Here is a 17,976-nt window from a genome sequence, read left to right on the forward strand (position 1 = left end):
AACAACCTAATTATAAAACTCATTTCAAAGATAACGGGTTTTCTAAAATGGAGAAGATAAATGTTTGATTGAATACTAACTAAATTCAATTTGTTCCATGAGATACGAAGTTTTTCAGAATGGTTACTGGCGAAGGACTACTTAGATTAGCAGAAGTTAGAGTTAATATTTTCAAAGCTTAGCTTTGACTCAGTTAGAGCCATTTACTCCCTGTACAGATATTTTGACGTTTGATGAATAATACTTGCAACTTATCGGCAAGTGGTCTTGTTTTAAAAATGAACGAAGGCTTGTCTTTGTGCTAAACAATTGCACGCGCACGAAAAAAAACTGAAATCTTCTAACATAACTTCTCTCGAACGTTTATGGGATAATCGTGGCGGAAGCTGGCCAGAAGATGGCGGGGATACTTTCGAATTCCTGAACTTTTAACGGAGAGTGAGAACAGCTGTTGCAGTAAAAGCGAATGAAAATGCATCATAACTGCTTACGATCAATTTTGGTCGCGTATTTAGTTTTTGTGTTGAGCAAATTCATAACGTTAACAGGTGGGACAGATTCTGACTTGTTTTTATGTCCTGTAATCTCCTAACTTGACTCTAAGTAACACCTACAAAGTTTTTCACCGCTTTTCTCACTTGATGTTCTTTGGTCCATCCGCGTGAGAACAATGATAATTAAATATTCCTACAACCGTGTTCACGCGTGAATGAACGTTCGAGTTCTTGTCATGAAATACAGTACTGAGATAAGAAAGTGAAATAACGGGCGTTCTTGCACGTTCTATGAGGAATTCCTCCTCGGCAGAATAACTTAAAGTTTTGTTGTGATAATGTTAATGGAAGCAAATTATTTAATTACTAGGCAGAAGGTTAGATAAAAAAATTAACAAGACATTGTGATAGCTCCTCCAGTTAAAAATATCTGATGTTTCTCTCTCGTATATATGTTTCGCACCATGCCTCGTTGATAATTTGTTATTTCATCAACCACAGAAGTTTGTTGATATAAAAAACCATTACTTTGCTAATAAGTAAACTATTACTGGATAACATGTACCATCAGATGATAACAAGAGTTTTAAAAACACAGCTTTGCGTTGATAAGAATAAATTTTCATGATTTTCATTCCAGGTGAGCTCCGGTAGAAAGGATATTGTATTTCTCATCTTTATTGTTTGTGAAGCTAGCGTTGTCGAAATAGTCAGATCGAGATGTTTGTGCTCAGTCTTGTTATATGAAGATTCTTCAATAAAGAATGAGCACTGGTTACTTTTCCTTCTTGACGGACGGTAATTTTTTCCTTAGATATATTGCGTGTGCGAGGCTACTACATCTATAGGTGCCTTTGCAGTCAGCTGTTTAAAGCGAAAAAGACTGAAAATTGGGCTTGTCTGAATGGCGTAGTCAAACAACACTCGCCTTATGTCTGTGAATTTCGAGTACTCACGAACATGAAGTGTCACCGAATGCATCATTTAAGTGACATTACCCAGGGTCTACACAGTGCATTCAATTAAACGAAATGTCCCTACAATGCCGCCGTTAAATTGTTTCATTTTATTCTGGGGTTTTTTTTTATTTACTCGTCTGTTTTTATTGAGTTTTATCTTTTCCTGTTTACGGAATTTTCGCTAGGCGATACATCTCAAGTGAACCAGAAGTTGGTTTGAAATATCAGTTAAAGTAACTGCTGCAACGTTTCTTAGGAAAATCAATTCACCATACGTTAAGTTTTTTCTTAGTCATCCATCTATTACGAACCACAAACGACAGAGCGGAACCAACTGGAATTTACTCGCATTCACAATAGATATCCTAGGTTTATTTGTTAGCTCTTAAGCTCATAGCTAAAAATTGCGTGCTATATTTCACATTCAAAATTTATAATCTGGAAAGGCTATTCCACATTACAACTAATTCTTCCTCTGCAGCATTTCCCGAGATTGGAATCAGTCTTGTTCTACGAGCACGAATGCCTCAGTCAACAAGTGGGTGGTCAGAGGTCAGTGGGTGGACACATATTCAGTCATCGGACACAGGGCACTTCCTGTTTGGGGCACCTTTGGTAAACAAGGAATCAAGATTTGAGCTGCCAAAGTCGGGAATCTACTTTGCCTCATTGAGTGTGCATTTATCTCAAGCGGACATAGGAGTGTTCCACGCAGCTTTCATCCTAAATGGACAGATAGACAAACGAAACAAAGCAATGACTGCTGTCAAACAAGGTCATCCAGGAGCAGACTTCAGTTTAACTGTCAGTGGATTCATGGACCTGAGATCAGGAGATCAAATCTCAGTTTTCATTCTTTCGGAAGAGGACAAAGATTGGTTCATTGAAAATGACAGCCAGTTTTCCTTGCGTTATTCTGGTTCTGTTGGATCGTTCCCGGCATTTTCCGCCATAAAAGACGGTGTAACCCCGTTTAGTCCATTTTCCTTTTCACAAATTATTCGCAACTGGGAGACAAGTGGTTCCCAAGGATTGTTTGCAAGCCTCACTGGATTTTCGACATCCACTGGAGAATTTGTGCCAATTTGCGACGGTATATATTTTGTAGCCTCGAATGTCCGGGTGCAAGCTGGACCGGGCTTGTACAAACTGTATTTGTCGGTCAGCGGCAACGTTCTTGATCCGTTTCTTGTAGAAAGTGTTATTGGTGCTGATGCAGTTTTCACCATGAACTTACAAGGGGCGTTTTACTTCAAAAAAGGAGACAAAATTTCACTTAATATCAACTCTTCTAATCAAAGTACAGAGCTCTCGATTCATCCGAACAGCGGTTTTTCACTTAGTTACATTGACGCCTTCAATCAGAGCTCACTTCAGGGCGTGTCAACTGTTACTCAAATTGCTAATGAAATTCCAGGTACTGGTTGGATGGAAATATCTACCTGGGCCATTCCTCTGAATGCACATGTTCAGTTTTACAACCCAAAAGTGTTTCAAAGAGGGAGATTCAGCTGTACCCAGGGAGGAACATATTACGTGTCTGTAAGTATTCGTCTCTTGGTTCTATTCTTTCTTTATTATTCAATTTTCTAATCATCACTTATGGCGTAACCTGAGTTATACTTGTAAAAAAAATTCAATTGGGTACCAAATGGTTATAAACCCCCCTTCTCTGAAGAGAACTAATGTACCAGCAAACTGTAACTCTTCCACAGCTAAATCCAGCGGGATGGGACTTCGTAAACTGATTTCGTCATTTCGTCGTATGTATTTAATTCAAATCAAATCAGTTTGAAACAATGGTTCGTATATATGGTTCGTAATACGAACAACATCAATAGTAGGAGTGTAAAATAAACGTGGGAGCTGATTCGCCTCATAGTTTTGTACGTTTTTAGCGGGAATGTCGATTGTCTGATAGGCATATGAATAGTTTAGAATTTTTATTGAAACAACAAAGGTAAAAGCTGAATCGTTTTAAAACATGGCATAAACTACAATAAAAAAGTGTTATATTTCTATCTTAGGTGTCTCTGCTTGTTCACGGAGGTAGAGGAAACTTTGAATTGCTGGTCAAATCAAGTGGCACTTCCAAACTGGACGGACATGCCGGCCTGTACACAACTAGTTACAAATCTGAAACATCCACATACATTTCGTTGTCCCTTTCAGGTCTGTTAGAACTCAGCAAAGGTCAACATGTTTTGGTTTTCGTTCATTCAAGTTTTCCTGAGAGCTGGTTCATTGAACAAGGGAGTGGAGTGTCTGTCATGAAAACCCGCCATTATTGGCCGGCGGCAAATAGCTTTCTTCATAGAAGATATGTGACTAAGGGAGGTGCCTGGAATAAGATAAGAGACTGGAAACAAACTGGCGAAGGAGCTTTCTCCTTTAGTTCAAATTTTCGAAAAAAAAGCTCTTGGTTCTTGACCACATCTCCTGGGGTTTATTTTGTTTCCACAAATCTGATTATGCGCACTGCAGGTTGTCAGGTTTCGGCTGCAATCGCTATTGATGAACAACCAGGCGAAGATAACGGATTGTATGCAACTCACGCCTATCCACCAACCCAGCTGACTCTTAATATCGCTGGCTCGCTTAACCTAGAAAATGGACAAAAGATATCGGTTTACGTCCGCGTGGAAAACAATGGCACTCTTGAAGTCTTAGAAAGGAGCGGGTTCTCTGTAATTTTTATCGGTAAATCTTTCGCAATTCCAAGTTTTCATGCAATTAAAGGCAGTCAGTCAACAATAGGAACAACGAATTGGGTAGAAATCGATGAATGGTCAAAACCCGGAAGTGCGAAAAAAGCTGCATTTGAAAATGGCGAAGGATTTAACAGCGTCCGCGGAGTTTATGTAGCCCCTATCAGCGGTATCTACTTTATATCATGTGTGCTCGTCACAAAGGATCTTGATGTTGTCAATTTCAGTTCTTATTTTGAAGTTTATGTTGGAGTGAATAGCCATAGCCAAACATCATTTACCAATGGTCTGCAAAATACTCATTACTTACAGGGGAAAGTACCGCCGATGGGTAATGACGTCATAACCGTTACAGTCTCTGGAATGGTGCAACTAAAGCGTGGAGACTATACTGTGATTCGCGCACGCGCCAATATGGATTCTGACTGGAAAGTTGAAGGTACCAGCAGTTTGTCAATGTTTCTTGTGAGTCCATCTGAAATTTCATATGGAAACGTTGGATTTTTGTCCAGAAAAAGTGACACAAGGATTAAGAGTGTAGGTCTACGAAGGTGGTCTAAAATTGGTGGCTGGGCAACACAGTCTGATCTCACAAACGGTCTCTTTCTTAAAAACGATGGTAGTTTTACTTATGAGGCACTTAGTGGAGACTTGAACATAAACCATGCTGGGATTTACTTCTTATCAGTAAACATCATCGTATCGAATACTCCGGAATCATGTGAAGTGGCTGTTAGGGTCTCTGACAGCAGAGGAAGGGATTTACAAGATCTCATAACTGGCTTCACAGCAGCAGCTGAACGCAAACTTAAGTCACAAGGCAAGTACACTTTGTTGATCACTGGGGCTGCTTTCCTCAAAAAAGGCAGGAGAATTCATTTAGCTGTAAGATCAGGTAGTGTTGCACCATTTACTGTGTGGGAGGGCAGCGGATTCTCAGTTGCACGGCTCATCTACCCAATTGAAGAACCAGGATTTTACGCCCGCATAAGAAATTTCCGAACAACTGGACAATCCGGCTGGGAAGAAATAACTGGCTGGGAAACATCTGGTGTCAGTGGTCTTCATAGCGATGGGCGTGGCTTCAGTTCTCTTGCAAGCAACTTTAAGGTTCCATTATCAGGAATTTATCTTGCCTCAGCAAGTTTGGTGATAAAATACGCCCAGATGTCTGAAATGGTTTTTCTTCAGATTACAGTGAACGGTAAAACTTCCCCAGATGGTGGACTGGTGTCGAGTTGTTTTATCAAACGGGGTGCTCATGCAGTTGTTGCGGTCAGTGGTAGTATGAAACTGTTACAAGGTATGACTATCAATGTAATGATGAGGTCGAAAAATTCCTCTTTCCAAATAAGTGAAGGTAGTTATTTCACCATGCGCTTTATGTCAAAGGGCGATAAAACAGAAGGGAACATGGCTGATCGTTACAGTGATGTCTCCTTTATCTCGAATGGATGGAAAGAACTCGTCAGCTGGAGAACTACAGGTGTGAATGGCCAGTTTCAAGTTGGATCCATTCATCAGACCACGGACAGGTTTTGGGTTTCTAAAAGTGGTATTTATTTTGCCACAGGAAACATTCAGCTTTTAGAAACTGATGGTTTGGTCATCATTGCTATTGTTATCAACAACGGAAATGACACAGCAGTTGTATCCAAGAAGACATGCGTTACTGGCGAGGTTTGCTCATTAAACCTCGCTGTTCCTTTAGTACTCACTAAGGGCACAGTTGTGTCAGTACAGGTTTATTCAAATGATGAAGACCGCTGGATAGTCTCAAGGCAATCCAGCAAGTCTAATTTATATTTGAAACCAGTTCCCCCATCAGCTTTCGTGCAAGGATTTCTTGCTCGCGTCGTGTCGAACATTTCCGTTCCTGACAGAAGACTTGCCAAATGGGTGCGAGTTGGAAACTGGAACATAACCGAGCGTCCTGGCTTCTTCATAACGATAAGCGGCTTCTCCGGAAACGGAGCCTTTGTTGTCTCCAACCCAGGTGTTTATATTGTAACAATAAATTTGATTTCACGATGCACTGGAATAAAGGAATGGTAAGTGAATGTCTTGATATATCTGCAGTAACCATATCTCATAAATGTTAAGGAACAAAGAATTCATGAAAGCAGTTCTGAATCACTCGAACCTAATTACTGAGCTACGCGAAGAAAAATTCAAATGACTGAAGACCGGCAAGAACTTTTCACGTCTTCTGGAATAGTACCTCATCACGCTTTCTGTCTGTAACCATGGTCTGTCATTTTCTCATATGCTTTATCCCATTTCAACGCTTAATGGCAACCCAGAGGGAGGTCGGAACTTTGATTCGGAAAACACATAACGGTTTCTTTTACACCAGAACCTAGATAAGTGAACTATAAACACTTATGCTTACACAAGTTTACTGATCCTGTCATTGGTATTTTGTTTGCGGTAAAGTAGTGAAATAGAAGGGGGGGGGAAGTCTGGACCCCTCGGACCCTCCCTTGAATTCGCCTCTGCAACTTTACATCACGTTCCATTCTGCTTTTGTTTCGTAGTGACTTGGAAATGCTTGTGGCTCTAAACGGAAGGCTTTCGTTCAGCTCTGGTCTGTATGCCCGGCAGACTGTGTCCTCTTTAGGCGTTGACACACTGAACATAATCACTGTGCTTCATTTGTTTAACTGGGATTCACTTACAGTAGTTGTCCGCTCAGATTCATCATTTGAAGTCCTCGAGGAAAGCACATTCTCAGTTGTAATGCATGGTATGTTTATGATGGGAACTCTTAAACCTTTCTTTGGAAGTGCAAGTAACTGATTGAAAATTACAGGTTATTGACTGAAGCCGCGTTATGAAAGAAGTGAATTACACAATTTCCTAGAAGTTCTGGTTTTAAGCTTTTAGCTTATACCCAGGTACTCCTTGAAAAGGAAAACGAGTTTTTATTGTTTTTATTGTGTTCATATCTTTCATTGTAGCCTCTGCAGGCGGTCCTCTGCTATGCCCTGACAATGGACCCACCCTCATCCGACAGCTGACTCCTGCTTACCTCCGAACAAAGGTTGGCAGTTCAGTCACGTGGTCATGTGAAGCTGTCGGAGAGATTTCACCACTTTACCGTTGGCTTAAAGATTACCAGGTAGCTAAGACACAACATTACGTTCATGGTTATTCGAGAAACTTATCACGTAAGAGAAAACTTTTGAAAAAGATGACAGCTATCGATTGCAGAAAGGAAACTTAGTTAAAATGAACTTTGTTGTACCACTCTGCTGGTTTAAAAATTCAAAGCAAGTCAAGACTTCTAGTCGAAAATTACTCCACCTTTGGGATTAGGTTCTCTAGATTGCGTTAAAAATAAGTTTGGAAAACCGTCCCAGTTCGCCTCAAACCTCGTAAAAGGTAAGTTGCCCTTTAGTGTTTCCTAAAAACAACATTTGATCCACTCACCCTGAGTTGATTTAATCACATTGGCTTTTTACTAAAATGCCGCTGACTAGGTATCTCAATCTGACTCGTTAGGTGCTACCGAATGCCACTTCTAACTCGTTAGCAATCATTAATGGAGCTGTACAGGACAGCGGAGAATACACCTGCGTTGCCGAGATATCTCCCCTAACGGTGAGCTCAAACATCGCTCACTTGATCGTTTATGGTAAGTGGTACAATCACTGACACTGTACAATAGTACCCATTCGGTAGCCCAGCACGTATTTACAGCTTCTTCCAAACATACTTTAGGTGTAATCAAAATTCTCCGCAAGGATCAGTCAGTAGCATAGGAAAATCACGGCGCATGATATAAGGAAATTTTTAATGCTGACTTTGCTGATTCGGTGGAGAATTGCCACGGAACCTTCATACAATTGATTAATGTATACAGCCTTTGGAAAACATCCTTAAATATAATTTAAACAACCTCCCACGGCAATAATTTTCGACCCCAAAGAGTTACTAAAGAAACTTTACTTGAACATAAGCTAACTAGCAGGTTAAATTTCAGATCCTCAACCAGCATTTGAGTCACTCAACTACACGGTATCTGTAAATGAAAACGGACCTGCGTCACAACTGATTCTGAACATTTCAGTGAGAGCAGAGAGCAAACATAGCACTTATGCAAAAGTTTTTCTCAGGATCATTTCAGGTTTGTTGTAAGTAGTGTCACTTATTTGTAAATACATAATTTTGCTTTAAATTTCGAGAGAATTACTCTTACCAATTATGGTAATTGGACCGCGTGGAGTCCAACCCATTCTCCAATCATACGAGCAATTGATAAAATCAAATCAAATTGTCAATTGCGAGTATGATTACAGACCGAATTGAACGACACGAAGTCACGTTACCAATCACATTCGCTGAAATTGTATAGTTATAATGAGAAAAATTTCATTTGAGGGCTATTAATAACCCAATGCCTCCAGTTTTGATTCAGGGATTTGTTTGGAAAACTCGCCCCACCCTCTCAACCAGTTCGATGCGACACCAGAACATGTAACATTTCCTTTCCTATTTTTCTTTTCTTTGATGGGTTGTAGTCTTAATTTGGTTTTGATTTTACAACACTTAGTTGAACTGAATGCTTATCGTTTACGAAAGTGTGATATTTCGTTTCAATTCAGGAAACGTAAACAACTCCTTTGCATTGCGGCCAAACAGCACATCAAGTTATTTTGGAATCTACACTACTCGTCCATTAGACCGGGAAGATATATCAACATATCAGCTACATCTTGAGTCTATGAATGCAAATGAGCATGCGCCTCAATCTGTTGCCGCTGTAAACATTGCTGTAAGTGATCTCAACGACAACGCACCTATCTTCGGCCAAAAGGTATACGAAGTTAGCCTTCTCGAGAACGCTTCCATCGGTCATGTGTTGCTGCAATTGCATGCCCGAGATGAGGATGTCGGTGTTAATGCACACGTGACCTATACAATTCTGGCAGGGTCTGGAGCAAAGACATTCAGCCTAAACAAGTTGTCGGGTAGGTGATGATAATTTCTTAGAGAGAAAATGTTACGCTGGCGAAGCAAGTGTTTACGTTTTAGAAAAAAATGCGTGAATACCATTATTTTCAACTGAGATTCGAATATTACATTTGCTTTGATCGAGAGTAATTTAATTGAGTATCGAAAGTAATTGCTTCGGTTTTCGTTTACTTTTTCTCGGAATCAGTCACGTCATTGTCTTGTTGTGACATCTTTCTTTTTTCCGATTGGCTGCTGTAGTTACTGTGGTTTTAGTTTTACGGCACTCGGTCCAGAGCACTCCTTACGGTCTTTGATTTGTATTTGAAAATCTCAGGCAACAAAATTTCAAAATGAAACCCAATCGTGACTTGATTAAACGTGCGTTTTTGTAAATTTTTCCGGAAGTAAGCAAATAACGAACGAGGCGAAAGCTCGTCACGCGCATAAGGCACGAGTTATATCTCCCAGAAAGTTTTCTTTCAAGGGGTCGGCAAATAAATTTTCCATTCTTACTCTGAATGTCAGGTGAAGTAACCCTCATTGAACTACTGGATCGTGAAACGCGACCAGCGTACTCACTTTTTGTATCAGCCCACGATCCTGACTACCCAGCTTTCTCTGAAGTTCTAATAACAGTGATTGATGTAAACGAGTACAAACCAGTTTTCCAACCACTGAGGTACCACGTGTCAATCTCTGAAGGGACAGTGATAGGAACCTCAATTCTTCAACTGACTGCCACTGATAAGGACGCTGGAACTAACAGTCAGCTTGTGTACTCAATTGTGGCTGGAGATCCTCATAGATTGTTCTGCGTTGACGACGATGGTATCTTAAAAGTTGTAAAAGATTTGGACCACGAAATGAACTCCTCGCATCATCTGACAGTAGCTGTTCGCGATAAAGGAGAAATGCATCTATTCGCGGAGAAACCAGCTCAAGTTTACATTTCCGTTCGAGATATGAACGACAATTCACCAATATTCGAGGTCTCGTCATACGAAGAAACTATTTCAGAATCCACGCCCCCCGGCACGGCTGTTTTGCGTGTACATGCTGTAGATGCTGATCTATCGAATTCCAACGGTGAGATAGCTTTCTCCATGATAAATGAAGACCAGGACTTTGAATTCGTAGTGAACTCAACCTCAGGTATTGTCTTCGTACGAAAATCCCTGGACTTTGAAACGATGCAGGTTTACCGATTTCAGTTGGCTGTGCGGGACGTCAGCATAGCTGACTCGCGCATGGATTTCACTACTATTGTCATTAAGGTCTCCGATGAAAATGACAACTTTCCAGTCTTTGATCCTTCTCTTTACAACGTATCAATTTCTGAGGCAACATCTGTTGGAAGGGAGCTGCTTAGAGTTCAAGCCACGGATGAAGACAGCACGTCAAATGGAGCTCTGAACTACTTTATAACGGCGGAAACTGAAAATCCCATTTTCCTATTGGACGAAACCTCGGGAATTCTTTTCTTGGCAAGAAACCTTGACTATGAGAATGTGTCACGTTATCATTTGACCATCAGTGTTACTGATCAGGGAACACCCCCTCTCATAGCTAAACAGCCTGCTGTTGTCACTATCGCTATTTATGACGAAAATGACAATCTACCGCAGTTTGATTCCGAGACCTATCCTGTAGCAGTCTATGAGAACATTACATCAGGGACTCCTATTTTGACAGTTCATGCTAATGACAGGGATTCCTCTTTCAACCAGAGGATAACATATACCATAGCTTCGTATAGCGATCCAGAGGCTAGGAACAGATTTGAGGTTAACAGAAATACTGGAACACTCTTTACAACAAGGGCACTTGACCGAGAAGAACAAGAGGTATGTTTAACTAAAACATCTGAAAATAAACAAAAAAAATTAATGATAAATTGTTGGACTAGTTGTAAACCTTGAAGTATTCATCCCATTCCATGGCTCAAATTCTGTTTTAACCAGCCGAAGACGCTAATCTATAGGTTTAGCTGAGTTTGTGTTTAGAACTTCACTTTATTCAAATTCCCACAGGTTTATAAGGATTAGAAACTTCCATCGTGCATTTCCCACGCAAGTGTCAGCCAATTCTATTCGGTGTGACGACTTCCTTCCTCCGTGATTAGTACACGCTAAGGAGGACACTGTTCGCCTTTACTCGTCGGTTTCTGGTGAAAAAAGAAGTATACAGAATCTGAAAAAATTTCGTTTCATCGTGCAACTTTATGCAATATTCCAGCTTGAGAGCATGAAGTATGAAGGGTATAAGTCAGCTGCTGCCGAATATTCTTTTTTTCTCGGAAAACATGAACATGCAATATTTTCTCTGCAAGGTGTATGAATTCACCGTGATTGCAAGGGATGGTGGAAAGGTGCCTCATGAAGGTTTTGCAAAGGTGATCGTGACCCTGATCGATGTCAACGATAACAATCCTGTGTTTGAACCCACGGCATATCAGGTAAAAGTCAGTAAACGTACATTGATACAGACAGGACTCGAACCTATTCTTCCCAAATACGAGTTGGGCGCTAAAACGATCTGAGCTTAGAAGCCACATTTTAGGAGTGAGAAAAATTTGAGTGAGTGTCTTGTTCTTGTATTTCTTCAAATCATTTCTTCACTTGTGCATCATCTGCAGGTTGAAATTTGATTTATTTCATTTGAGAGTAAATACCAATTACGTTAGTTTTTGGCCGCGTATGCACACGTATGTATGATATGTGTAATCAACAGCAAAATGTTTTCTTGTCTCCAGTCTCCAATCCACATTTCAGAGGACATGTCTATAGCCTCAGAGCTAATAACGTTAACCGCTGCTGACCCAGACACCAGGCTAAGAGGAAAAGTAACTTACACGATCCTCGATATCGCGGGCGCAAGCGTTTTAAATGACGAAGAGGCTTTTCACTGTATCAACGAGTCGTACGGGACATTTAGAATTAATTCATATACGGGAACCTTGAGAGTGGCTAGAAAGCTAGCTGCTCGGTGTGTCTATAATGTTACAGTGCGTGCAATGGATCACGGGAGTCCGCCACTGTTTAGTACAATTTCGTTGCTCATTGAGACTGGGAATGGAAATGCAACTGCTTTAGGAATTCCAACAATCACTGCGATAGTGTCACAAGAAGGTATGCACGCATTTGCTCTGTCGTATTTGCGACGCGACAATTTACAAGTTAAGCAGCAAATTGTTGCCTTAATCTTGAGCCCTTGGAACTTGCCGGGAATATCATAAAACTTCGGATTATTTTTGGAAACGTAATCAGATATTATGAGAATTTATGAGAAATCAGCACAAAACCATAATCTCCTACGGTAAGGACAAATGATTAAGCAGGGTCCGAGTAACTTCAATATTGTAGAAAGTTTCATTTGGATCCCCGTCACCACTATCGCTTATAAAACTACATGAATAAAGCGATGACAGATTCTGCTAGAGAAGCTGGCTATGGCGAAGGTTCTCTTTCACCTTCTGACAAATGCAGTTCAATCTTTTTATCTCCATCTTTACTCTTTTTCTCATCTCTTTTTTTTTCCTATCCTTCTTCTTTTTCTTATTTTTTCCCTCCATCTCTCTCTCTCTCTCTCTCTTTTTTTCTTATTTTTTTCTCTCCATCTTTCTTCCTTTTTTCTTATCTTTTTCTCTCCATCTCACTCCCTTTATTCTTATTACTCTCCATCTCTCTCTCTCTCTCTCTCTCTCTCTCTCTCTCTCTCTCTCTCTCTCTCTCTCTCTCTCTCTCTCATGTCGCCTCGCGCGCTTCGCGCGTGCCCCTGCCCACCTTCAAAACGCCTTAACTCGTCGTCTTTCCGGCAGACTAATTTTTCTGTTAATTTTTTCAGATCACAAAAAAATAATAATCATAATCTGTGTATTTGTACTCATCATTGCCATCATCCTTACTCTGGTCATATGGAGAGAGGGAAGGTAAGTTAAGGAAGTCGCGTAAACCAGAAAGGCGCTTATGTGACGTAGATTATTGATACAACGGCCATGTTTGACATGTTTTAAGAGAGAGCAGGGAAATAGTTTTTCTCAGATTTCCCCTCTGAGCATTAACTCCTCTTTTTTAAGTTAAAGTTAAAAGACCATCCCATATTTTCATTTAACATCTTAAAATTCCAACGCTAAATAAAGTATGCCAAAAATTAACACACAGAATCATTCTCGTTCTTAAAAAGTAGACAAGCGTGTGTTTAAGACGCCTAAAATATAATTAAAACTTCTATAACATTTGCTAACACTTTCGAAATTAAGAGAATACCGATCGTATTTTGAGATTCTAGAGAGCAGCCTGACTGTTCCAAAATTTTTTAAAAATCATCCTTAAAAAAGGCGACCACGGAAGACGCCATTTTGAAAATTGCTCGGCACCGCTGACGTGTTGCGTAAGATCATCACCCCCCTTTTATCCATCTTGGTAAACATCTAATTTTAAAATGGATTTTTGTGAACAGAAACAAGAAAGCTCGTACCTATCTCTGGAAGACATATTTACCTCAATCATCCCTTTTTATGAGGAACTTTCAGGGTCTATCCATCGCCTAAAACTGAGGGCTAAATTTTGATGTTCGCTTTGTCTACCTCTCTACTTAAACTGGTCCGATGTCCGTCGCCATGTTTCCTTTTGTAATTGTAGCTGCTTAAAAATGGCGTTCTTGTGGGAAAAATCCAAAGATTTAATGAGCGAAAAAACGAAAAATAAACAATAATGAAATGAGCACTGTAAAACTGAAATTAGGGGACATGTTGCAGAGTCAGAATTATTCATATAAAATGCTTTTATTCTGCTACATAACAACAACACAAACATCTCATACTGAGAGGAAAGGGAACCTGTGCTAAAGTACCGTTCTCTCCTTAAGATATTGAAGTCTGTATTCCACGAGAGAGGGAAATTTAGGACGCAAAATGGCATTTGTTATATATTTACTCATACAGCTTGAATTGAAAGGTGTTTCATTGTTATACGATAAACAACTCCTTGCACATCCCAAAGACCCCTGATTTCGTTATTTTCTCATATTTGAGAAATTTTGCGAGCATTGCCGCCAAAAAAGGAACTAAATAAAGTGTATTTCAGTTTAAAGATTAAATGTGGATTTTATTTTCTTCTAGGCGTCACATACGTAAGAGAAGGATGATGTTAGCTCGGTAAGTTCAGAAAAACGTGTCGAATAAGATTTGATAGGTTCATACCACTCTTTTAGAGTTTCATATAAAGTGGTTTGTGAGTTCCCCGCTGACCAAAACAGGTTTAGAGCCTGAGTCCTCCATTAGTTCAGAACCAAAGTGACTTCAGCGACGAAGGAAGAGGTCTCATACGGAGCTAATGAGAACTTAAAATAGAAACAGGAAAACTGCTTGAGGTGTGGGAAAACAGGAGTGACTAAACCCCGATTGGTATTGATTAAATCAGACCGGTTTGAAGGGTAGTAGGACTTTTCTTGATAAGTTTTAATTGTTTCGAACCAAATTATTCTTTCAGTGCTGTTAGAAACGATAACGACAGCTGTTTCTCAGATGATAACGTGAGATCACGCTGCAAAATGTATTCCATGGATCATACGGCGACATATCTTGACCACTGCTCAACCACAACTGAGATGCCAAGCTCGCTCCAGACCCCACGCTCTTCTGAAATGGACACAGACATTCTAGAAACTTTTACATTGCCTTATGATGGGAAAGAAGGCTATACTATGTTAAATGGAGATACTGAAAGTTTTTGCGTGAGTATCGACTTTGGAATGGAGTCTGAGGAGCCGTTTGTATTTCCCGTCACCATGGAAGCAGTAAATGCCATCGACAGAAGAGTGGCTAAGAGGAAAAAATCGCGCGCGCGGAAACATTTCCGTTCCACTCGTTCTTCTACAGAATCTAAACGATCTCAGGTATCCCTTCCCGCTAAATTTGGATCTCGTAAACACTCGAAAGGCAACGGTGTTCGTGAAGTTATATCAGATACTCGGCTGTAAATTTCGTGCTCGGGAAACTTAGTTCATCTGAAACCGATAACTTGCGCTGATGTGACAAGAGATATGTGAGCACATTCTTTTATATATTCAAATCTAGGAGGACTATTGTGTTATAATAAAAAATTATTTAAAAGAAAATTTGCAATTTGAAGTTCTACTGTCTGATTTTTAAATTAAAGATCTTCTTCCTTTTTCTATTTTTTCGCACATTCCGTTCACATAATCGTTGTAGTGAGCAGCGTAACCGGTCGATGTGCGGATGAACGCTGAATGAATCTTTACCAAGATACAGGTGTTCACTCTCATTCGGTCGGCGTGCAAACTCGATAGCATGAACGTCAGCTTACACGAGAAGAAAAAAAGAAACAGGGACATAATGTAAAGATCGGAGGCCAAATAAAAATAGGAAGAGAACACCGAAAAATACTCGTCTTCTGAGGGTTTGGATGCCTAAGAGCGCCTTTGTCGTTTTAAGAGTGATTTTTGCCTTTTTTAATGAAGGGTCGATGATGGAACGAATAGGGAGACTTCTAACTGTTTGGTAACAAATAAAAAAAAATAGCAGTGGGTTAACGTATTCCCTTGTTTCTATTATTGAGACCCTGTTACAAAAGCTAAGCGCATTTGATTAGAAACATGTCACATTGTGATTCGATAATATGAAGACCAAGACAGCGATTACAATATTAATTTTGGACATTTATTACACAATTCCACTTCTTTATAGTAGTAAAGCATAAAGCTTGTTATGCCACTAAAAATCTATATCACCTTTATCGGTCCGCCATGCCTTCACTTACTTTTTTTTTTTTTCTTAATGGATTACCATTTGCCAATTATGATAACATTCACGCTACAGTTCAAATAATACTAACTTTAATCAACCTAACAAGTAAAGTTGAGCATTTTTTGTTATTAATGTCCCATAGAATTAAAGTTACAATAACCATCGACTGATTCACATTCTCACGGACCGTCTTCGCTTTTTTCGGAAAGATCTCACTAGTTCTCAGTTTTTCCCGACTGAGTGCTTGTCAATGCCTCTCGTGCTTCATCTGTCTCCATGATGACGTCAACGCTTCTCTCGCCTGGCAACAAGGCAGGGTCGCGTGATGCTTCAATAGTCAGCTGGCCCTCTTTTGACAAGCATGAAGTCACGGAGCTGACAACTATGTCGTCGGGAAGCAGGAGAGTGCGACTGTAATCACGTGACCGGTAATTTCCACTATCTTCTGATGTGTGTTTCCCGCTGATACTCAACTCATTACCATGGAGTTGAATCTTGATCTCTTCTGGCTTGAAGCCCACTGAAATCAAACTTTGCCTCAAATTTTCCTTCTTCTGTTTTCCCCTCCACTCGTTTTGTGCCCTCGATTATAAGGGCGTCGCCATTTTGGGTAGCGCGTGACGTAATAGCAGTTGGATCGACTTCTTGTCGTAGTTTGAAGACTCTCTTGAACTCGTTTGTATCGAATCCATCTTCTCTTTCTGATCGATGCTTTCCATGAAGGATCACATTGTCATTATCAACTTCAAGAGTGATTTCTTCAGGTTTGTAGTGATAAAGTGGAACAAAAGCAATCTTCACGGCTCCCTTAGGGGACAGTTCCCGTCTCCTACGACGGTATGACTTGCCGACTTCTTGCCCCTGAGCCAAGGCCATCTCTGCCCATAGATTGTGGAAAACATCGTAGCCTCTAGGTACTCGGTTTAAGTAACTGAAACGCAAAGAAAATTATTTATTTCCGAATCAGTGAAAGAGCAGAGTCGTCTATGAAGTACAGAAATAACTTAAAAGTATTCCACTCTTGTCCAATCTGGTCCAAAACCGGCCTTGTTATTTCCAGGGAATTGTCATGATGACTTTTCACACAGGGAACTACTTCAAATCATCAAAGAGTGAGGGCTTTTACCTTGATACCACCTAGCCTATCGATTAGGCTGAAGTTGAAAATTTCTCGCTGTACTTAACCCCAAAGGGCAGCATTTAGCTTAAAGAAATATATTTGTGAAATTTTTTCGTCAAAACTTCCTCTGAAATTCATGTGCAAAATTTACCTGCACGGACGATAGGTTGGAAACCCGAAAACTAGAGCCATACCACTTTTTTTAGGTTGAAATTCTTCTTTGGCTTCCTTCTGTGTTTAGGAACCTCTTTCTTCCTGAATCTCAGAATCTTTCTGTTCGAACTGTTGATTTCTCTGCGAAAACCACCTTTATGTACCCGTTGTCTTGCTTCTAGAATGATCTATTGTTGCTAAAATGAAGGATCTCGTAAGCGTCCTTGCATTCTGGCGAAAGGCAAATTTTTGCTTACTGATTATGACTGAACGAAAATGATTGTATTCTGAGCAGTTCTGGGTCAAGCCAGAAATTTCTGGACGATGAGCTAGTCTGACATCAGGAAGGAAAGGGACGCCGGGAGAAATCTGACGTCACTTTACAAATGGCGGATAAGATGCAGAGACCATTTCGTCCACTTGGCTGTCCAGTTTGGTGATTTGACACATTTTATTTCTCCTAAAGGGATCTTTGTCGAAATACGTAGAGCTCGGTTTGTGAATACATGTCCTAAACAACGAGGAAGGTATTTAGTCGAGTGGCTTCACAACCATAAAAATTATATGCTGATCGTTTCAAGTCAATTTAGACGACAGTACAGAATTTATCGGCCGTTTCGATGGATTGTTGTAAAAGAAGTATAACTGACTATAATCAAGAGTGTCTTACAATTCCATCTTCCTGGTGAAGGTAGTCCTCTTCTTAACGACCGAGTGTTGGTCGACATATTGGCCCACACTTGATCAATACTGCTTTTAGGAATCTTTCACCATACCACTTTGTGATGTCGTTCAAGTAAAAGCTATGAAATAAGTT

The 17,976-nt window shown here is 40.1% G+C and overlaps 1 protein-coding gene and 1 non-coding gene across 2 annotated transcripts; one reads left to right on the forward strand and one right to left on the reverse strand.

Annotated features, from left to right (window-relative positions):
* Positions 1–348: 348 nt before the first annotated feature.
* LOC113668508 (uncharacterized) lies at positions 349–15,237 on the forward strand. The gene is made up of 14 exons (XM_089181941.1): positions 349–548; positions 1,935–2,995; positions 3,481–6,212; positions 6,699–6,907; positions 7,122–7,282; positions 7,666–7,798; positions 8,147–8,290; positions 8,769–9,134; positions 9,646–10,964; positions 11,450–11,575; positions 11,873–12,248; positions 12,964–13,048; positions 14,240–14,275; positions 14,610–15,237. The coding sequence occupies exons 1-14, from the start codon at positions 467–469 to the stop codon at positions 15,097–15,099; spliced, it is 7,320 nt and encodes a 2,439-aa protein (XP_089038067.1). The 5' UTR covers positions 349–466; the 3' UTR covers positions 15,100–15,237.
* A 730-nt stretch (positions 15,238–15,967) lies between these two features.
* LOC113668524 (uncharacterized) lies at positions 15,968–17,318 on the reverse strand. Its single transcript, XR_016179644.1, has 2 exons — positions 17,158–17,318; positions 15,968–16,817 (listed from the first exon to the last, which is right to left on the reverse strand). It is a non-coding gene; the product is annotated as an uncharacterized LOC113668524 (transcript).
* Positions 17,319–17,976: the final 658 nt, after the last annotated feature.

This window comes from Pocillopora damicornis, chromosome 9 (genome assembly GCF_964200805.1).
Source record: "Pocillopora damicornis chromosome 9, jaPocDami1.2, whole genome shotgun sequence".
Classification (NCBI taxonomy): domain Eukaryota; kingdom Metazoa; phylum Cnidaria; class Anthozoa; order Scleractinia; family Pocilloporidae; genus Pocillopora; species Pocillopora damicornis.

Coding starts and splice junctions, on each gene's coding strand:
- LOC113668508 (XM_089181941.1), top strand. CDS start 467: ATGAAAATGCATCATAACTGCTTACGATCAATTTTGGTCGCGTATTTA. Junction 549..1,934: donor CAAATTCATAACGTTAACAG/GTGGGACAGATT, acceptor CTTCCTCTGCAG/CATTTCCCGAGATTGGAATC. Junction 8,291..8,768: donor TTTTCTCAGGATCATTTCAG/GTTTGTTGTAAG, acceptor GTTTCAATTCAG/GAAACGTAAACAACTCCTTT.